The following is a 22,181-nucleotide window of genomic DNA, read 5'->3' as shown; positions in this document are numbered from 1 at the left end:
AGGCAGCCCCTGGAGGATGGGAGGCTCTTTGGAGCATACCTCTCCCCATCCCATCTCAGCTTGATCACCTCGGGCTTGAGTGGCCCCCAGGTCCCCACTCTGGTGGAGGATCCTTGGAAAAGACTCTCCACCAGCCGCCCTCCTTCCAAGTAGGCCAGCCTCCGTCTCCCCAAGAGCCCAAGAAAAATACATTTTCAAAAGAAAGGCTTTCAGGCCCGTGGGCATGTTGAGCAAGTGCCCCTGAGACACTTTCTTCCCCAAAGATGCCCCCAAGCAGATCCGGAGGCCAGGAGCAGGGATCATGGGCAGAGCTGGGCAGTGGGGTCAGGGTGATTATCCCCGGGGCCTGCGTGGCTCTCACCAGCTTCTGGGCAACCCCAGGAGACGTGGCGTGCAGGTGGGCAGAGCCAGAGCCCAGCCTGAGCACGGTCTTGTCCTCGAGCCCTACCGGGGACCCCTCTTGTGCCAGGCCCCCTGCCTGATCCGGTCTAAGCCAGCGATACCCGGCAAGGCCTAGGGAAAGGCTGCTCCCTCAGGGGCCCAGTTGCCCCCTCCCTTTTCTCTTCCTGCTTGTTCCAACACTACTCTCCCCCCAGTCCGTCTGTGGGAAGAATGCCGTGTCCTCTGAACGGGGGCCAAGAGTGACAGGTGGTGGCAGTCCGAGCTGCATGGCCCCTGGTGTAAGAGATCCTCTCCTCCGTCCCCGCCTCCCCTGCCCGCACCCCTGCCTCTGCCTCTGCCCACCCAGCCCGATCCCTTACAACTGCCCCAGGAGTGCTCCTGGGCAGCCGCGGCAAGTCCGGCGGCCATCAGGTTGCCCCTCTCTGCTCCAGGTACCTCTCTCCCCTCGATCAGCTGGCCCTGGCTCCTCTCAGCCAGACAAGAGGAGGAATCTGACAGCCTGATACACCTCACTCTTCTTTCTGCAGCTAGAAAGACTCGAGTTAGACAAGCAGAAGCACACGCCTCCCTACCTCATGGCGACAGAAAACGGAGCAGTGGAGCTGGGAATCCAGAGCCCATCAACAGGTGCCAAGCTGGGGCAGGAGACAGAGGGAGGAGCCTGGGAAGGGGTGTTTGAATCCAGGGCCGGGCCCATTCCTCAGCGGGAGTTCTGTGCCGCAAGCCTTTTTGTATGGCGCATGAAGGACCCAGAAATTAGAACGATCTCTGGATAAGGTGGGGCTGGGTCGAGGGCCTACCTGAAGCCGTCCCCGGAGAGACTGGGAAAATGTGGAGCCCCCGTGCATGGCATCTAGACATTCAGGGCAAGTGATGGTGGGGGCATCAAGGTGCATTCGAGGACCAGAAGTCTCCCACGAGGGCCTCCAAGGCCCCAGCAGCCCATCTCTAGAGCCCATGAGACGGCCCCAGACCCTCCGTGGGACAAGCATTCGCAAACTGCTGCCTACGTGGGGACTTGGGCCCAGAGCTGGTCTCTGGCCAGCCTGGCTGGGGGAGGAGGGAGGATCCTGACTGGGATCTCACTTCCTTTGCAGACAAGGCACCTAAAGGTCCGGCAGGTGAAGGACCTCCGGCTGCAGGGAAAGAGTCTGGTCCACCAGATCCAAAGAAAGGTCCCAGGCCCCCAGGTGGAAAGAAAGAACCTGGGACCCCAGATGGAAAGAAAGAACCTGGGACCCCAGATGGAAAGAAAGAACCTGGGACCCCAGATGGAAAGAAAGAGCCTGATCCACCCACCCTGAAGAAAGATGACAAAGCCGCCGCCCTAAAGAAAGAGGATGGTGCCCTGGCCCAACCCTCAACCAGCAGCCAGGCCCCCGAGGGAGAAGGCCACTCAGGTGGGGGGCCTGCGGAGGGCAGTGCTGGGCAGCCAGCAGCCCTGCCCCAACAGACCGCGACAGCCGAGGCCAGCGTCGAGAAGCCCGATGCCAAGCAGGAGGCCTCAGGCAGCCAGGGCCCCGGAGAGCCCAGGGTACACAAGAAGGCAGCGGAGGGCCAAGCAGGGGGCAGGAGGGCCTCGCCCGCCTTTCTGCACAGCCCCAGCTGCCCTGCCGTCATCTCCAGGTGAATGTCCCCTGTCGCTCAGTGGGGAGGGGTCTGCGGCTCTGTCTGCAGCAGTTGCGTTTAGCTCCTCAGTCTTGGGCCTCATTGTCACCATGCTCTGTGCTGGATTGGGCAGTTGTGATGTTTAACATCTGTTCTGGGCATTGGCTCTCCTACCTTGTGGCCCTACAGAAACCAGGACTTGGTGATAGTTCACAGATGCCTGGAACGTCAAGACAGAGAGGTCATTGAAGACGTCTTCATGAAGCATCTGTGGCCAGAGTCCCCCTTACTCCACGAGCTTGGTTTTAGCTGAGGGCAAGACTGAGATATCGGGAGGAAAAGATAACCTTTCTTCTTACCATAATATGAAAAAATGACTAGTTGTCAGATGGATAGATCATTACTCATGCTTTCATAACCATAATATGGCACCAGTCTTATGAGGCAGTCCTTAGACTTACCTGAGTGCTAATCACATTAAATGATATTAGCGATATATTGTAAACCACGACACTACTACTACATCGGGCTGAATTATGTATGAATACCAATGAATACATTGGTATCACTGATACATTAATCAATTGCATTGCCACAGTTTGTATGACTCAAGAGCTCCATAATCTCCCTAATTGTAGTCACATAATGATTAACCAAAACAAGAATCCTATTAGTAGATATTAATGATTTATCAGTGCATTGACAGTCAAGATAATGGCCACAGACATGCATGGCATTATCAACGTCCCTTGATTTCGTATAAAGTGAATTTGGATGCCTTGCCCCATGCATTTGGGGCCGTGGTGGGGACGGGTGGGGGGGGGGGGGCGGGTGGAGTTGTATCAGCTAGATTGCAAAAGAGGCTCTGGAAGCATGGAGACCTCCCGGAGGCGGAAGTGGTACCGTGTCTGTTAAAGGCATCACCACTCTGTTCTCACATTCTAGGCCTGAGAAGCTGCCGGTTGAGAACCCCCTGAACGAGGCATCGGAGCTTATCTTTGAAGGGGTGCCTGTGACCCCCGGCCCCATGGATCCCGGGCCAGCCCAGGTAGCAGAAGGAGGGAAGCGCATCGTGGCAGACAGCCAGAAGGAAGCAGGAGAGAAGGCTGCAGGCCAGGCTGGCCAGGCTAAGGTGCAAGGGGACACCTCGAGGGGGATCGAGTTCCAGGCTGTTCCCTCGGAGAAATCGGAGGTGGGGCAGGCCCTCTGTCTCACAGCCAGAGAGGAGGACTGCTTCCAGATTTTGGGTAGGCCAGGGGCAGGTGGGGCCTGGGGAGGGAAGGGGGCTCCCCCGGTGTCCCCATGTCTCCCTGTTTAGAGGACTGAGCGGCTCTGAGCCATGCCCCACCCAGGCTGACCCATCAGGTGTCACACAACTCTAAGAAATATAATTTCCTCGCCCCTTTTGAGAAATGGGGAAACAGAGGTTCGGGGAAAGGGAAATGGAGCAAGTGCCCCAAATCCACAGTTAGGACGGATTTGAACCTGTCCAAATGGACCCACTCTGGAGCTCCACTTTTGACTTTCCTCTACTTTGTCTCTAATGCGGTTTTGGAAAAAAAAAAAAAATCAGGTTTTGGAGCAGCACCAACTCTCTAGCCAGTGGAATTTGAAGTCAGTCTGTAGAAGGGCTCCCAGGCCAGGCTTTGGTAGTTAAAGGTCATCCTGGAGGGAGTGGGGAGGGTCACGAGAGCCATAGAAGGTTCACAAGCTGAGGAGCACAGGTGCCTGTGGAGGAGAGCCGTGAAGCTGGGCACGTGAGATGGGGCAGGACTGTGGCGTGGCCTTAACTGATGATCAGACCGGGAGCTGGTGGCTTGGTGGTTTATTCAGTGGGCAGCAGGAGCCACAGAGCGTGAGCGAGCTTGGGGAGCAGGCGAATAGAAAGGGCCTGGGTGGGGTGTGGCAGGGCTGGGGGTGGGGTGAGATGGGGTCAGAAGAGCCCAGAGTGTCCTGACACCCCCCTCCACCAGGCTCCCCCAGCCAGCTTGCCCGGTCAGCGGCACAGTGCCACCCAGACGGGGTGGGAGGGCCTGGCGGCTGGGCGGCAGCCAGGAGCCCTGCCTCCTCCCCCAAGCAGCGGCAGGGACTTCTGCCCCGCCCCCTCCAGAAATCACATCCTTGGGGTGACGGGACCTGAACAACCTCCAAGGGCCGTCAGATTTATCACCAGCCCGGCTTCCCTGCTGCCTCTTGCTATTTATAAAGAGGTTTCCATTCCCGATGACTCAGCCTGTGAGCCGCCAGGGCCCGCTGTTCCCCGTGGTTGCCGCTAGGTGGCAGCATCTCCCTACCAAACATCTCGGCCCGGTCTCCGCCCCGGCCCTCCCCCTGCCCTTGGGCCGTGCCCAGGTTGGGCAGCCATTCTGCAGGACGGGCCAGCTTGGGCTGTAAGTAGAGGGGATGGTAGGCAGGTCATGTCACCTACCCCATCATTCAGACATAGTCACTCCTCTCTGGCACTCCACCGTTATCATCCCGCCCCCCCTCCTTTTTTTCTTTAATGGAAATGCAGATAGCTTGGGATGGAGACGTCATTCCTTATCACGTGGGAGGGTCTGAGAAGTCCAATCAGCTGTCCCATTGTTGTGCCAGGAGACGCTGAGCCCCCTCTGACAGAGTCCCAAGGCCATTTTGTGTGTTGGTGGCAGAGCTGAACCTGGAAACTGGGCCCCCTAGCCCCTATCCTGGAGCCAGCTGTCCCCCAGGTATCACTTGGTGAACCTCCCCGGATGGGGCCCAGGTCAGGCAGGAGGGGGTGGTCCTGGGGCACCTTCTCAGCAGCCCCTGGCACTGACTGTGATCTGCCTCCGCAGATGATTGTCCGCCACCCCCAGCCCCCTTTCCCCACCGCATCGTGGAGCTGAGGCCTGGGAACGTCAACAGTCAATTCAGCATGAACTCCAAGGACGCTCTGGGCGGGTGAGAGCTGGGACCCCGAGCTCCTGGCCCACAGGCGGGAAAGCATGGAGCCCCAGGGCCTGACATCCTTCCCGAGCAAGGCCCAGACACACCCCGATTGGACATGATCTACGGGGACACAATTACTTCCGCATGGTTACTTACCCCTCGTGTGCAAGCTGTCACGTGGGTTGATACGCACTCATGTCACTGTCTCTCACACAGACACACCATTGATCATTCAGTATTTCCTATAGGAAGCAAACAGCATTTTCCTGTCTGTTTCAGTTTCGGCCACCACCCTGACCCCCTCAAAGTGCTTCATAAAAAGCCCTCCAGGTGCCTTCCCCTGGGGCCCAGAGCCCCAGAACCCATGCTAACCACAAGGCGTGAGCTGTCAATCAGGTGCCGTCCTGTGGGTGCGTCTACCCGTCCTGTGCCCATGGCTGGTGTGGTTCAGCCACTGTCCCTGCCACAAGGCTCCCAGCTTCAGGAGGGAGTTGGGCTGGCTGGGGCAAGCGTCCCGGCTCACAGAGGGGGATCCGGACAGGGGCAGAGCACAGGCCCCTACCTCAGCCCCAGGCCCCTGGGAACCCCCTCACTCCCCACCTCTTCTCTCTTCAGCGGCAAGTTTGGAGCAGTCTGTACTTGCACAGAGAAAGCCACAGGCCTCAAGTTGGCAGCCAAGGTCATCAAGAAACAGACACCCAAAGACAAGGTAGTAGGGGCTGGCTCCGTGGGAAGGAGAGGGGATCCTCGGAGTGGGTACCTCTCACCTCCCTCCACCCGTATGTCTGCACCAGGGGCTTGGTGTTTGAGCCTCGATGTGCGGAAGATGGCACTCAGATAGACAGAGGGACAGACAGACAGCCCTGCCACAGGGACCTGAAGCCGCTTCCCATAAACAAGACACCTCAGTTGTTGAACTTCTCCCGGGGATGTCCCCTTCTGGGCACAGAACGTCCCTGCCTTCTGTTTGGCTCAGTCCGGCAAACACTGATGAGCACGGGCTCTGGGCCAGCACGGGGAGTGGGGGGGCCCCCCGAAGTGAAATGAGTATGTTCCCGCCCTCAGGGAGTGCCAAGGCCATCAGGCCGGGTCTAGAGCCCAGGCCTGGCTTGGAGGAGGCCGAGGGCAGTGTTCGTTCAAGGAACGAGTGGAAGAGTGGATGAATGTAGGCACAGGCTCATGTGCAGTGAGGGGGTCAGGCGGGTGAGGGCTGATGACCACCTAGCCACCTGTTGTGCTGAGGGCTGTAGCTCGGGAAAGCGAGGCCGGGGGCCGGGGGGGATCCGGCGGGGGCTGTGGAAGAGCCTCCAGATTCAGCGGGGCACTGTCTCTCCAACGAAGGCTCGAAGGAGGAGCTGGTTCAGGTGGGGAGGCAGGGAAGAGAGTCTCAAGCCAGGGGGGGCTGTGGGAGGGAAGGCCTGAAGGCCAGGAGCGACAGGGACCAGTGGAGGAGGCAGGGGAGCCGAGAAGGGAGCTTAGGAGCATTTGAGGCGGAGACACAGCAGGTGCGGAGGCCCGGAGCCTGGGAGGACCCTGACAGAAGCTCAGGGGACTCCGCCTTTCTCGGCCGCGCACTCGACTGCGGGTCTCCAGGCCTCCGTCCCGGACCTGGCTCAGCGTAGATGGTCCAGACACACGTGCTGCGGAGATTAGTTGGAGTCAGCTCTTGATTAATGAATTCGCGAGGACTTTCTCTGGGCCGCTCACCATGCCAGGTGGCTCAGGAAGCGGCCGTGGAGCGTCCGAGTCCCTGCACTCACGCTCGAGACAGGGGCAGACAACGCAACAGGACACACGCAGAAGGCATGGCGTCAGGGACTGAGCGGTGCCAGGAAGGAAAATAGAGCCAGGGAGGGTACGGGGAGTGTGGGGCCGATGGGGGCCGTTAAGATAGGGCGGTGGGGTCTGGCCTCTCTGGGGAAGCGGCAGGTAGAGTGCCATATGAATGAAGGAATAGAATCAAGGGAACAAATGGAAAAATGGAGGCAGTGATGGGATGATGCTGGGGGCTGAGGGGACGGGGAGGGAGAGAGGCCCGATCTGTAGCATTTGGCAATTTCCCCGGTGTCCATATTCCTATCTCGGCTGACTTCAAGCCACCAGAGTGACAGTTGGCATTCACGCTTTCTGAAAGTGACAAATAATGGCAGCTTAGGCCGGGAAGGCAGTGGCCGAGCCGCTGAGAAGTCACTGGATTTGAAATCTAGACGGGTCTCCCGAGGCAGGGTGTGAGAATGGGAGGAATCTGGGACAGCGCCTGGCTTGATGTCCCGCACACCTGGGCGAGGGGACAGGCTCTCTTGCTGACGGGCAAACTGAGGGCAACTCAGCCGTGTGGCGGGGGCCGTGGCAAGGGTTTCCTTTGGACCTGAGAGGTCCAGGATGTCTCTTAGCTGTCTGAGGGGAACTGCAGTCAGGCAAGTGGAATGGCAAGTCCTGGGACTTGAGGGGAAAGCCCAGGGAGAGAGGGCAGCGGGAAAGTGGTGAGCGGAGGACTGGCCCTCGGGTACTCCAGTAGTGAGTCAGGAGGAGACGAGGAAGAAGTGGCAAAGGAACGGTGTCCTGGCCGGAACGACTGGCGGCGAAGACACGGGCTCCGGGTGGGGACAGATGGGAGGCAAGGAGGCCAGCAAGGAGGAGGCCGGGCAGTGGTCTAGACCAGGCCTGACAGGTCAGGTCAAGGGCAGCGGTATGGAGGGGGGAGGGCAGGGAGCGGTGACCCTCAGGCGGTACCCCCGGCTTCCCTGGTGCCCAGGAAATGGTGATGCTTGAGATAGAGGTGATGAACCAGCTGAACCACCGTAACCTGATCCAGCTCTACGCGGCCATCGAGACCTCGCACGAGATAGTGCTGTTCATGGAGTAGTGAGTGCTGGCAGTGGGGCAGGGGGCCGGGTGGGGGTGCCAGCCGGCCCGGAAGCAAGCCTGCGGAGGGGTCTGTCCACACAGCATCGAGGGCGGTGAGCTCTTCGAGAGGATCGTGGATGAGGACTACCAGCTGACTGAGGTGGACACCATGGTGTTCGTCAGGCAGATCTGCGACGGCATCCTCTTCATGCACAAGATGCGGGTTCTGCACCTGGACCTCAAGGTACCGGGGCCGTGGCCCCCCGAAACCAGGGTTGCCACCAGCCCTCCCGCCCCGCTTCCATCCGTCCTTCTCTCCCTCCCTCTACCCTGCTAGCTGTAGACCCCAACGGGTTTACTGAGGCTCTGCTAAGTACCGGGAGCCGGGGATCCCACAGAGAGTGAACAAGCCTTGGTCCCAGCTCTCAGGGGCTTCTGGTGGAGTGCTAGGTACACGTCCTCCGTCCTGAGAGCCCCGAGCCCAGCGTCCCACGCGTAGAACTTGCTAAGGGTTGCTAGAGTGTTTCCCTCGGTGGGGCCTTCATAGGCGCTGTGAGTGTGTGTTCGTGACTCCCGCGAGCCTCTGTCGAGGGCCCGCTCTGTGGCAGGCAGGGCTCTAGGTGGTGGAGATCCAGCCGTGAACAAGGAAGACGAAATGCGGGCCCTCGTGGGACTTAGGTTCTAGAAGCGAGTCAGGAAAACGAATCCGTGAAGAACAGCCTCAGCGCAGCAACGTGCACGTGCTCCACGAGCAGGAACGTTCCGAGAAAGGATCTTGCTATTCCTGCTCTGACCTTGCGCGGAGCCGGCCAGGCAGAGCCCGAAGGCTTCACGCGTCCTGGCGGCTGTGGTCGACAGGTGGCCGCTGCCCTGCGCGTGAGGCCGGCCGCGATGTAGGGGAGGCAGGAGCAGCGGCAGGGCGGGGGGTTCATGCCTGCGGGGCGGGTGGCGAACCCGCAGTCTGGGTACTGAGCGGGGTGAGCGTCGAGGCTGGTGCTTGCCTCCGTTCCTCTGAGAAATGCGCATGGAGCGCCTCCGCCGTGCTAGGCCGCTCCCCTGCCGCTGTGCGCGCTGGGCTGGGCACTGGCTTTACTGCAGGGTTGACGAGGGACACACCCCTGTCCCCTGGAGCCTACAGGTCAGTGGGGGAAACAGACCATTCCTACAACAGATCCTTTTACACCGTGACAAGCGTTATGAACAGCCCATGAGAGGCGCGGAGAGACAGACAGGGTGAACTTGGAGAAGCAGGCAAGGGCCAGAGCCTTGGAGCGGATGCAGGCCCGGGGCTGGCCAACACCGGCACTGTGCTGGCTCTGGGCCAGAGCCATTCGGGGTGTATGCGCCTTCCGACGGCCCACGGGCCCGGTGTGCAGGTAGCTCCCCCACGGACACGTGAGGGAGCCAGGAGGGTAAGGGGGTGGGATTCAATGGGCCAACATGGTGGCAGGGAATCTAGGAGTTGGTTGTCATGGCCAAGGGCAGAGATGATGGCGGCTGGCACCAGTGGCCGTGGTGGAGGGATGGGAGGCGGCCAGACCATGGGTATGTTCTGAAAACAGAGCCAGTCTGATTTGCTGCTGTGGGAGGGGGTTGGAGACAGGGAAAGGAAAGAGTCGGGTGACTCTTGGGCTTCTGGATGGAGCTGGCATCTGCACACAGCGTCGGAGGCCTGCCGTTGCCCCGTGAAAGCCAGAGCCTCTGGGGGCAGAGCACGGTCCCCAGTTAATTTTTTTTTTATTTTTTAATAATGATTTTTTATTATATTATGTTAGTCACCATACAGTACATCCCCGGTTTTCCATGTAAGGCTCGATGATTCATTAGTTGTGTATAACACCCAGTGCACCATGCAATATGTGCCCTCCTTACTACCCAGGGTCCCCAGTTAAAACACAGCACCCTGGGAAGCAGCTGTCTCAAACCGCTTTATCCTAAAATGTGTTTTTTCAGGATAGCAATAAGTTTCTCATCCAAAAGGGGTCTCCCAGTCAAGTAAGTTGGGTGAACCACAGCCTGAAGGCCCTTCCCAGGGCTCCTCAGAGTCTCGTGTCCTCCGGAAGGAAGACTGACTTTGTCTTTCTCCCCTAAAAGATGGTACCCTGGGACCTTTCTTTTCTTTCCCTGTTCTGCTCGAGCACCAGGTTGAGCTGTGAAGGTCGTAGTGGATGGACCCGTTCAAACAGCACCTTCAGAGCGCATGTGGTCAGGCCCTCTGGTCAAGTGCCCACAGAGCCCTGATGAGTAACAAGGGCCAGGCCAGGGCGACAGAGAACCCGGGGACCCGGGGGCTGAGCACCCGGCTCAGGGGGCAGTGGCGACTCACGCCAGGGGCCGTGTGGCCACGTGGCTAGGGCTTCTGGGGTTTCGGGAGGTGTTGAAGACCAGGGGAACAAGGTTTTTGTGTGAAGTCTCCTGCCTTTAACCATTGTTAACTACTCAAATGGTTCTGGCTTGGAACCCCTGATTAGTCCTGTGTCCTTGAGTCACATGAGGAGGAAATGGAGGCCCAGAGCCGGGAGGGACTGGCCTCACAGGAACGTCGTTCACACACTCACCTGCGCTGGGGCCACAGGATTCCCAGGAGCCTTGGCGGAGCACTTACTCGGAGCCTTAGTTAGACAACAGTGGGGGGAACAAGGAGGCCGGGAGAGGACGGTCCCTTCTCTGGAAAAGTCCCTCTCAGGGCTTCAGGGTCCTCGCCCGTGCTGGAGCAGGGGCTCCCATTCTGGCAGCATGGGGCTCTGGTCCAGAGAGCCTGGGACCTGGGGGGACCTGGGTGGGGAGGCAGGGTGAGCTGGGTCAGAGGTCAATCTGGGCCACCCCCTTTTCCTCAGCCAGAGAACATCCTGTGCGTCAACACCACGGGCCATATGGTGAAGATCATCGACTTTGGCCTGGCACGGAGGTACCCCCTTGGTGGGTGGGGAGGGCAGGGCAAGCCTCTGAGGTGCGCGGGGGACAGGAGAGGAGTAGAGTGGAGGGTGTGGGGAATGGGCTGGGGGCTGTGCTCTGAGCTCTTGCTCTCACCCCCAGGTATAATCCCAACGAGAAGCTGAAGGTGAATTTTGGGACCCCGGAGTTTCTGTCACCTGAGGTGGTGAATTATGACCAAATCTCTGATAAGACAGACATGTGGAGTATGGGGGTCATCACTTACATGCTGTGAGTCCTGGGGGAGTGTGGTGTCTATGGGGCTGGGGCCCATGGGTGGGCAGCTGAGGCCAAAATTGGCCTTGGGGTCCTGGTGAGGGGTGTTCCACCTCCCCACTCCCTCAGTCAGGGCTCTGCTGGGATTGGGTGTGCGAGGGAGAACCAGGAAAGGGGAACTTTGTACCCATTTTGTAGATGGAGAAATGAAGACCCCTAAAGGCATAGTGTCCTAGTCCAGGTTCCTACACAGCAGATCCTTGATGACCCAGGGTGGGGGCAGAGAGCAGCAGACATTTTTCATACACCCATCATTCCTCTTCTTCACTGTAACCCTGGGAAGCTGGGGTGATTATGCCCATTTTACAGATGAGAAGAGTGAGGCTCAAAGAGGGGAAGTGACTTGCCCAAGGTCACCCAGCCAGAATCAAACCCAGGTCTGTCCCACTCAAGAGGCTGGGGTCTTTTCAGCACATGGTGTTGCCTCCTAGGATCTGTCTCCATCCCCTGAGCCCCCAAAGGTGACTCAGTATCTCCGATCTTACCTCCCCGGCTTCCTGATATCTCCTCTCTCCAGGCTGAGCGGCCTCTCCCCCTTCCTGGGAGATGATGACACAGAGACCCTAAACAATGTTCTCTCTGCCAACTGGTACTTTGACGAGGAGACCTTTGAGGCCGTGTCCGATGAGGCCAAAGACTTTGTCTCCAACCTCATTGTCAAGGACCAGAGGTGAGGCTCACATGAGGACACAGACCCCGTGTGTGCAAACCCAGTGTGTGTGTGTGTGTGTGTGTGTGTGTGTGCACTGGCAGGGCAGGAAGAAGGCCAGGGCTGGCTGGGTCTGGTGTTTACAGGCATGCCGTCCGCCCTCACCACATTGCCCCCTCCCACAGGGCCCGGATGAACGCTGCCCAGTGCCTTGCCCACCCCTGGCTCAACAACCTGGCAGAGAAAGCCAAGCGCTGTAACCGACGTCTTAAGTCCCAGATCTTGCTTAAGAAATACCTCATGAAGAGGCGCTGGAAGGTACCACTGGACCGGGTGGGGAGGCGGGAGGGGCTGCAGGCGGGAAGAGCTCCTGGCAGATCCCAGGCCCCAGCCCTGCGTTGGCAGCTTCTATGGACCAGGCCGAGCCCTGTCTGGAAAACAGGGTTGGCTTTTCTCTCTTTGTCCTGGGCTGGTTCCTGCCCCGGAGCAGTGACCCTCCACCCACCACCTCCACCCTGAGGAGGTGTGCATTTGAGGCTCGGGCTCAGGAAAAGATCTCTGATGCCCTCACAGGCCCCTTCCCTTCATTTTACAAATATTTATTGGGCATCTCCTACTTCTAGGCACCAAGAGTACACCAGTGGACAAAAGAGACCAGGAGTTTAGTGTTTGTGGACTCATTTTGGATGGGAGGGGTGTTATTAAAAGGGGTTAAGGAAGGTCTCTAGAAAAAAATTAGGATTGTCAGGCGTGCCAGGGGAGAGGTTGCACTTCTAAATAGGGTGGTCAGGAAGGGCCCACTGAGAAGCAACATGTGCACAAAAAACCTGACGGAGGTGAGGAGTGAGCCATGCTGGTACTGGGGAGGACAGTGTTCCGGGAGGAGGGGACAGCCAATGCAAAGGCCCTGAGGCACAAACATGGCTGGCAAGTGTGAGGAACAGGTAAGAGGCCAGTAAGGCTGAAGTGGGATGAGCAAGGGGTGAAGGGAGATGAAGTCAGAGAGGAATGGGAGGCAGTGGGTGGAAGGACTCGCTGGCCCTGGCAAGGGGCTTACGTTTTAGTTGGAGCGATATAGGAACCACTGGAGCATCAGAGCAGAGAGGTGCTCGGGTCTGGCTGCCATACCTGTTGAATGAGGGGAGGAGTCCTGACAGATATCGTATCATGGCACCTCCTGTGGCCATTTTGGGCACTGCACCCTCTCTAGCGTCTGGCCGTTGGGGAATGAAGGCGATCTTAGGAGCCACTCAGCTGCGCCACAGTTTCTCCTCCGGCCAGAGGCTGACTGGGATCCTTCTCCCTCATCCCTCAGAAAAACTTCATTGCTGTCAGTGCTGCAAACCGCTTCAAGAAGATCAGCAGCTCTGGGGCACTCATGGCTCTGGGGGTCTGAGCCCCGGGAGCGACTGAGGCCTGGATGCAGCCGCACGGTGGCCGGGGCTGAGGCCACACAGCCCAGAAGGCCCGAGCAGACGGGCCAGATCCCCAGGGTGGGCTGGCTAGGACAAGGCTGCGCCAGGCTGGGAGGCTCGGGGCTCCCCACGACCCCGCGCAGCGACTGCTTCCCCGACGTGAGCCGCCTCAGATGTGGCCTGAGTCGATCCTGCTAATGCCTCCCCAGACAGGGCCTCGGCCCTCAGCCACAGCCCAGATGCCACAGGCCCTGTCGCTCCCTCCCCGGCTCCCCCTCTTGGAACTGCTGCCATGGTGACCCCTGCTTGGTCTCACCTGGGGCATCCCTGGCTTGGGCTTGCTCCTAACTGGAACGGGAAGGCTGGGGGTCCCAGCATGTGGGGCTTCTGCGGTTGTGGATGGGAGGCCCTTGGTGGGGCAGGAAGGCAGCAAGGCCAATTCCTGAGGCCCAGCTGCCAGGGGAGACAGAGCAGGCTTTGTGAAAGAGGACCTCCATGCCCCCGCCCGCCCCCCCACTCCCAACAGATAAGGCCTCGTACACACCATCTGGCCCGGCCCAGCCCCCGCCCACCTTCCTGACGACCACCAACACACAGGAACTCTGTGTGAGAGAAGGACGCCCAGCCCAGGCCTGCGGAGGGGGAGGGGAGAGGCCTGGGGGACAGGGAGACCACCCCCGAGCTTGCCTGAGGGCCAGGCGGGCCGGCCCAGCCACTCCGGGGCCCTCGTCCCCAGGGTCACCCATGGCTTCGGATGATGGGGTCAGCAGGCCCAGGAGGAGTGAGAAAGCCATCGGGCAGTCCCCAACCTGCTCTCAGCTTGTGCCTTGTAAATAAATGTACAGGTTGGGTGTGGCTTTCTTCCCTGTGTGTGTGCGTGCACTTGGGTGAGGTCAGAGATGACCCCTGATCCCCGAGCGCTGCTGTGGGCCAGGCACTCCAGTGGCGCTTCAGGGCGTGGCCTGGTGGCTCCCGGTGCGGCCTCAGGAGCCAGGCTGCCCAGCACAGGATCTGGGCAAGTGGCCTGCCAGCTTTGGGCCTCAGTTTGCTTCTCTGTCACAGCACCGTCCAACATTTATCGGTGCTTACTGGGTGCGAGGCTCCATTTAAGTGCTCGTATGGGTATTAACTCATTTATCCCTCACAGCAAGCTTGAGGTGGATATTATTATCATTCCCATTTTACAGGGGGGGAAACTGAGGCTTAGAGACAGGAAGGAACTTGAGGGCTATTCAACAAGTCGGAAGCTGGACCTTGAGCTCTTGTCTCCCAGAGCGAGGCTCTGAGTCCGAGCCACCTTGCTTCCCAGCAGAACAAGGTGTCAGGGGAAAATGGGGTCTCCAGGTGGGGCCAGAAGTTCGGGTAGGCCTGTGGTGCCTTTGCTGGGCCTGCGGTGATGGGGTCCCCCCCCTCCCAGGCCTGTTCTCTGCTCTTTCCCACGGGCCACAGCCTGCGCCAGCCTGGGCCTGCCGGGTGGGGGAGGGGGCTCCGTCTGCTGGAGGGGGCAGCCCAGAGGGCCGGAGAACTTGACCCGAAGAGGGCTCGGCCTTGCTGGCTGTGAGGACAACTGAGGCAGAGGTGGGCCTGGCCTCAGTGGGGCAGCCGGCCTGCCTGCTTGGGGTGACTGGGCTCCAGCAGCGGCGGCAGGGACGGCAGTCAGCGCGCGTCGAGCGCTGTGGGGCACCAGCCCTGCCCCAGCTGCACGTGTTCATGAGCACGTTGGTGGCTCTCGGCGAGCCCACCCGGGAGACATGGTGTTAGGTCCATTTCTCAGATGAGGAATCCAAGCCTCAGGGAGGTTAAGCCCCTTGCTTAGGGTCACACAGCTAGTCGAAGGCAGAGCCAGGACTGGTACCCAGACAGTTTGGGCCCAGAGCCCCTGCTCTTAATGGCTACACTGCCTGCCTCTTGAGAAATCTTGGACTTGACCACGGACCAGGACCCTGTTCATCCCGACCTCACCTGACTCCATGAATATTGGCCTGGAGGGCCAGGCCAGCGTTGTCATCCCCACCCCTGCCCTGTACCAGCAGGTGGGTGTGGCCTCCCACCGCCGCACGTGCCACATGGGTGAGGTGGGGCAGACTTCGGGGTCTAAGCCCGGTGTGTCTTACTCTCAAGGTTTGGGGGCCTGGGGAACCTGGGTTGGGGTTCTTGATGGGACGTGTGCTTACAGGCAAAGCCCCCAGGCCGTGGATCCCTGCCTGCCTGCCCGCCTGCCCGCCCGCTCGCCACCTGCCAGCTGGGCCAGGCCTGTGGTTTCCTCTGAGTTCTCTCAGCGTTGCTGGCCCCCACCCAGGCTGAGCCTCGGCCACACAGCGTGATGATGAGGGATGAGTCACAGCCGTGGGGCGGGGTGGGGGGGGTTAGGAAATGAGGTCCAGCCACAACACAGATCCAGGGCCTGGATCCAGCTGGGGAAACCGAGGCCAAAATGAGGAAGGCCCCTCAACAGAGAACAGCTGGGACAAGAACCCAGGACCCCTGACTCTCAGCACAGGTTTCAATTTCCTCCTCTATAATAGGCAAATGACAACCTCGGCTCTGCTCTCCACTGGCGCTCCTAGGCCATCATGACAGCCGCAAGATGGGGTAGGGTGCTCATTCACCATATGTCACAGATGAAGAAACAGGTTCAGAGAGGGAAGGTAATTTCCTCCAGGCCACACAGCAAATTAACATTTCCTAGGAAGGAAGCCCACCCAGAACCACGGAACGGGGCTGATCACTGCTTCCGTCCCTATCACCTCCCAGGAGTACATCTTGGAAAGCTCTTTCTGATTGATCAGGGGCCTCCTTTGGCCTCCCCTGGTCCCTGGAGGTAAAGGATATAATCTCGACAATATGGGGAAATGGGGATTCAGAGAGATTTTGCTCCCTGCAAGGGCACATGCAGGGAAAAGTCACGGTGGCAGCCCCCAGTGTGGGGCTGAATTTCTGCCTCTCCGCAGGCCTGGGCCCTTGTCCCCTTACCACCACTAGAACCCCATCCCCGGTGGCTTCGCAGGAAAAAGCTTTTCACCCTAGGAGCCATCCTGATGGAGGGAGTGAATCCATGGCTCTTCTGGGCCTGCCAGCTGGAGCCAAGGCCAGGGCCAGGGCTCTGGTCTGTGATTCTTCAAGTCCCGGGTACCAGGCTGTGAGCATCCCCTGCCCCTTGCCTGCTGGGCCCTGCCCACCACAGTGCCTGGTTGCGGGCCCCTTCTGCATGGTGCCCATTACAATGATGACACTGCGATCTTCGCTGCAAGGCGCACTGTGTCTCAGGGCCTGTGCCACCAGCTCCCCCTGCCCAGTGTCCTGGACACCCCCTTGTGGGCTAAGAAGGGTTAACACCCTCCATGGGACAGCTCCTCCCGCCAGTTCCAGCCCAGAAAGCGTTCCTCCAAGACTATTTCCTGCCTCTGGGCCTTGGCCAGGCCCACAGTGACCACCCCCATGGGTCTGAGGCCGCATCTGGTTTGGATTACTCTGGGCCTGGTGACGCTGCCTCTTCCTGTCTGCATCCAGTGGCCTTGAATTCCACTGGCCACCTTGGACCCAACAGGGCAGTGGTGGGAAAAGATTCGGCCGGTGACAGGGCTGCCCGAGGGTGTCCAGCAGCCAGGGCTGTCCTGAAGGACGTGTCTGCCCGCACCAAGCTCCCATTCGCGCAGCTGCCCACGCACCTGTTCCTTTCGGCACGTTAATGGCTGTTATTCCCTGAGCTCCCGGGGCTGTAGCAGGTGATTTCTATTTGTGAACTCATTTCATCCCCACTCTACGAGTGGATATTTTCATGAGGTATTTCATGAAGATGAGGAAGCCGAGGCTCAGGGAGTTTATGGACAAGTCCCTGAGTCCGCAGCCGGTGAATGGTGGGGTCGCAGTGCAAAGCCCGCGGTCTGACTTCTGACACAGCCAATCATGTCACAGCTCTTTGTTGAGTCCCTGCTCTGGGCCTGGCCCCAAGCTAGAACCCGGAGCTGAATGAGTCATGTCCCCACCCTCAGGGAGCTCACACCCTCTGGAAGCCCACTGGGTGGGAGCTTGGGGGTTAGGGTGCAGCTGGAGGGACATGGAAGAAGACACGAACTCCTATTCTCTTTTCTCCCGTGGCAGCAAGTGACATCCAAGTGGAGAGCAAGGAGGGGCCGCCTTTTCCAGATGGAGCGAGGATGGTGTTCCGGGGAGATCGCCTGTGCAAGGGCCTGTAGCTAAGAGCAAGGTTGTCTTGGAGCTTCCCAGTATGGCTTTTACAGATGATGGAGCAGAAAATAAGTTTGGAGAAGTTGGCAGAGGCCTCAAACGCCAGCCCGAATCAGGGCAATGGGGAGACATAGAGGGGTTTTGAGCAGAGGAGGCACATGGCCAGCTCTGTGGTTTACAAGGATCCTGAAGCCAGCGAGGTCAGTGAGTGGGAGAGAGAGGCTGGAGGCAGGGAGGCCAGAAGGAGGCTGGGCCATGTCTGCTTGAACGTTGAGAGAACTGCGGGGACAGGAGGGAGACGCAGGTCTCGTGTACCTCTAGGGGGACAGGCTGATGACAGAGACTGGTCTTGGGTCATACAGAACGGGGTTCAAATCTACTTATTTGCCCTCTCTGAGCCTCAGTTTCCTGTCTGTAAAGTGGGGATAATGATAGTACCTGCCTCCCAGGACCAATGCATCACAAGAGGGATGTGGCTAGAGCAGCTGGCCAGGCTGCTAAGCTTCTGTTTGCTCCACAACTATTTCTCCAGACCCTACTGTGTTCCAGACAGTGTTCTAAGGTGCTGGGGGACAAGCAGCCAGGAGACAAACATCTCTGGCCTTGTGGAACTTTATTCAAGGTGGGAGAACTCGGACTGGGGCGGTAGAGAATTTAGAATGCACTGCTGGGGTGGGTGGGGGCAGAGTCTGGGAGGGCTTCTCTGAGGACAGAGTTTGAACAGAGATCAAAGGGTACACTGGGGGTTAGCGGAAGACTGTTCCAGGCAGAAGTAAGAGCAAGCACAAAGGCTGTTTGGAGTGAGGATAGGGCCAGCAGGGACGAAGCAGGACAGCCCGGGCCCCGAACTTGGGCTTTTGCTCTGAGTGGGCCGCATAGCCCCTGGGGGCTTCTCTGAGATTTACTCCATGGCCAATGGATACACGGGTGGGTGGCCACGACTCCATTCGTCCACTCAGCAAACCTTTATCGAGGGCCTTCAGTGTGCCGGTCACTGGGTTGGGGAAGTGGATACAAGGAATCCTGCCCCTGAAGCTAGTGTTCTAAGGCCAAAACGCAATGAAAGCGAACACGCCTAGGAACGCGTAACCCCACGTTGCAATAGGTGCTTGGTGGAGGAAACAAATAGGATGCGGAGCTGGAGAAGAATCTGGAAGCTTCTAATCAGATAAGGGGGTGAGGGGAGGCTCTCTGAGCAGGTGGTATTTAACTTGGCCTCTGGATGTTGGGAAGTCAGCCGGTGGGAGGGAGCAGTCCAGGTGGAGGGGACAGCGAGAGGTGGAAAGAGGTCCGGCCAGGAGCTGGCTGTCTTGGGGGCAGAAGAGTCAGCCTCTCATTTGCATCCAAGACGGATCAGGGCTCCCTGAGCGCTGTGGTCAGGAGGAGGCAGCCCTGGCCTTTCCAGCGGCCACCAGGCAGGATTCTGGTGTGTGACTAAATGGGCCTCGGGCCTGTTTGTAGCCTGGAACCACTTCCTTTGGCCCCACCAGCGGCCTCCCTGTCACCACCCAGTTACCAGTGGGGCGGGAACAGGGATCGGGCACCTCAGCTGTGCGGGGACAGAGGGTTGCCACGTGCAAAGGAAGGGGCAGAGTGGCTGAGCTGAGGGTACCAGGCCCCCCCGTGTGGGGCTGTCTTATGTTCTGATATCATGCTTGTTGGCTGAATTGTCCACACAGTGTGTGGGACGAGGTTCCCCCATACCGGTCCTGGGGGTTCAAAACATTACCTCCATTTTACAGATGAAGAAAGCCATCTTCAGAGAGGTGGGTCCTCTTGCTCCAAGTCACACAACAAGGAAGTGGAGACGCCAGGAATGGAACCCAAAGCCTGTCTCTGTACCAGTCTTCCCACCCCCTCTATCCCCCCATCTCCACAAGAGCCGGACCTTCCCCTGGGGGTAGATCAGGTTAAGGGGACCTGCCCCTAGGACCCAACTTTTTAAAAAAATTTAAGCACATTGCTGTTTCCTTGTGCCAGACTGGGTTCCAAGCACTTAGCAAATATTAACTCACGTCATCCTCACAACAACCCCATGGGAGTAGGTACTGTTAGTGTCCATATGTTATAGATGAGGAAAACAGAAAGGGGAAGCAACTTGCCCAAGGTCACACAGCTGGGAAGTGACAGAGCTGGGATCTGAACCTAGGCACTTGGGCTCCAGAGCTCCTGCTTTTAGCGCTCTGTACCTACTGTCTCGGGCAGCCTAGGCTTGGGGGGGGGAGGTGATGGGAATCCCCCCGGGTGTTGGGTGTCCTTGGGACAGGATGTTTTAGCTGAAGGCTGGATTGCTAGGTCCCATACACTCCCTGCAGAAAGACATGCCAGGCTGGCCGCCTCAACCTCCCCCTTCTTCCTCACCACTGAGGCCGTCCTCATCAGGACGGGGTCTGCAGGCCCCCAGCTCAGGCTGCTGTCTGGGTGTGGGGAGTGCTGAGCTCTGGGCAGTGGAATGCCAGAAACCCGGGAAGGAAGCGGGTGGGCGGGAGAGCGGCGGGAGATAAGATGTGGAGGGTGGAGGAGGCTGAGGAAGGCCCGGCCCTGCGGGTGGGGTGGCCTCCCTGGGGGCAGGGAGAGCAGAGACTGGAGGACCCACAGGTGAAGAACTTCCTGACAGTCTTTCAGAGCTGCCAGACCGGGGTGGGAAGGGGCGGCCTCTGAAGGCAGTGGGTCCCCTTTCCCAGAACTTGGTACTTGGTGTAGAGGGGATTCCGAAATAGGGCAGGAGCCGCCCTTCCAGCGCTGATATTCCAAGAATCTAAGCTGCTGTGATTAAAAACTCTGGAATATTCTTAAATACCCCTGATTCTACCATGTTAGAATTTGATTTAGCCTGACTCTACAAGGCAACTCAGCACCCTCTTCCGCTCTAACCTGCTGGGGAGGAGGGGGAAGGGCTGTGGGATTCCCTCCTGGAGACAGACAAGCCCCCAGGGAGGAGGGTCCCCGAGGCAGAGTCCTCTAAGAGCTGCACAGTTAAGGCAGCCGAGGGGTTACCTGCCCCTGCTTTGCTGCGTGACCTTGGGCACATGGCTTGCCTTGTCTGGCCTCGGTCTGTCCATCTGTGCTGGGTGCTCTCTCTGGGTCAGCCCGGCTTAGGCATTCTGAATCTCTGCTAAGCACTGCCCACCCCTCCAGGTGGGGGTGGCCAGGCAGGAGCTGCAGGGCGTCTGTTGGTCATGGAAAGAATGTGAGGGCAAGAGGCCCAGTGGGTGGGGTCCCCCGGCTGGGCAACAAGCAGAGGGCAACATGAGATCATGGTGTCTGGGCCTCCTGGTCCAGCACCTCTGGGGATGGGATCCCCTCCAGGCAGTCCTCCATGTCAGACCCTCCCCTGGGACCCAGACTCAGAGTCATGCTGCCCTTTCCCCAACCCCTGCTGGGCAAAGGGAGTGAAATCAGGGCCCAGAGAGATGGGCACTCATCCAGGCTCATACAGTGAGTCCAAGGCAGGCTCTGAGCCCAGAGTCCTGCTTGGGAATTGGGGCTGAGGGGACTTGTCTTCACTTCTTGACTATGTTGGGGGGTCAGGGAGGGACACGGAGAGAGGACCCTGGCCCACAGCTGAGTCTGTGCACCAGTGTGTGACTGACCCTTCTTTGCATGTTTCCCCAGGGCAAAGGGTGGGATGTGGCTTTCTTTCCCCCAAGTCCCCACCCCAGTTCAGATGCTGAGCTCCAGAGAGGATGGCTGGAGCAGGATGCAGAGGCGGGGGCTCCCCGGTCAGGCCAGCCTCCCCATCCTCCTACTAGCTCAGGACATAGGCTGGGAAGGGACTGGGGTCACCAGGTCTCCACAGGAATGCGCCACAGGGAACAGTGCCCGGCAGAGGCCTCTTTCCCTGACCCAACTGAGAAAGAACAATTACCCCCCTGAATCTGTTTGTCCCTGTCTCTGTAACTATCTGTCTCGGCGCAACACACACACACACACACACACACACACACACACACACGCACACACACACACACAGGCACACACACACAGGCGCACACACAGGCGCACACACAGGCACACACACAGGCACAGGCGCACACACACACGCACGCACACACAGGCACACACAGGCACACACAGGCGCACACAGGCGCACACAGGCACACACACAGGCACACACACACAGGCGCACACACACACAGGCACACACAGGCACACACGCACACGCGCACACACACACACACAGGCACACACACACAGGCGCACACACAGGCGCACACACAGGCACACACACAGGCACAGGCGCACACACACACGCACACACACACAGGCACACACAGGCGCACACAGGCGCACACAGGCACACACACAGGCACACACACACAGGCGCACACACACACAGGCACACACAGGCACACACATACAGTCACACACACACAGAGGCACACACAGGCACACACACACAGGCACACACACACACACACAGGCACACACACCTTGGAACAAACCCTCATAAGCACCTCCTTCCCCTCTCCTCACACATGCCCGCTCCCACAGAACTTCCCCCTACTCTTCAACCGTGAGGCTTCCTGCATGTGTGGAGACAGGACAGACCCTCCCTTCTCCCCATTGCTAGATGGATTCCAGGTTGGGGTCCGGCGTGCATGGTGGGGAAGGGCCCCACAGCTGGCCAGGCATTTTCCCAACCCCTTCCAGCCACAGTGAGCCCCCACCCCGCAGGTCCCCCCTCCACCCTGGCGGCTCTGGAGTCTGTGGGAACCAGACAGTTGGGACTGTCCAGCCGGGCTTGCTTCCGCCCAGGCCCCAGGGGACCTGCTGAAGGAGGAGGGAGCAGCAGAGACCGAAATCAGCATGGCCGCCTGCCTGAGTGAGGGCCTCTGGAGGGACTGGGCTACCTGCCCGACCAAGGGGTCTCCAGCCCCCTGGGTGTCACCTCGTGGGATGGAAGACCCATCAGGCCCCTATACCAAATGCCAGAAAGGGGTTCCCCCAGT

The 22,181-nt window shown here is 59.1% G+C and overlaps 1 protein-coding gene across 1 annotated transcript; it reads left to right on the top strand.

Moving 5' to 3' along the window:
* The first annotated feature begins 661 nt into the window (after positions 1-661).
* On the top strand, positions 662-13,902 carry MYLK2 (myosin light chain kinase 2). The gene is made up of 13 exons (XM_044385757.3): positions 662-833; positions 930-1,029; positions 1,500-2,028; positions 2,956-3,257; positions 4,827-4,932; positions 5,536-5,629; positions 7,676-7,785; positions 7,870-8,011; positions 10,605-10,675; positions 10,804-10,932; positions 11,495-11,647; positions 11,812-11,944; positions 12,942-13,902. The coding sequence occupies exons 1-13, from the start codon at positions 669-671 to the stop codon at positions 13,020-13,022; spliced, it is 2,115 nt and encodes a 704-aa protein (XP_044241692.2). The 5' UTR covers positions 662-668; the 3' UTR covers positions 13,023-13,902.
* Positions 13,903-22,181: the final 8,279 nt, after the last annotated feature.

This window comes from Ursus arctos, unplaced genomic scaffold (assembly GCF_023065955.2).
Source record: "Ursus arctos isolate Adak ecotype North America unplaced genomic scaffold, UrsArc2.0 scaffold_16, whole genome shotgun sequence".
Classification (NCBI taxonomy): Eukaryota; Metazoa; Chordata; class Mammalia; order Carnivora; family Ursidae; genus Ursus; species Ursus arctos.
Note: the sequence above shows the minus strand (reverse complement) of the source record. Positions and strands in the feature narration are given on the sequence as shown.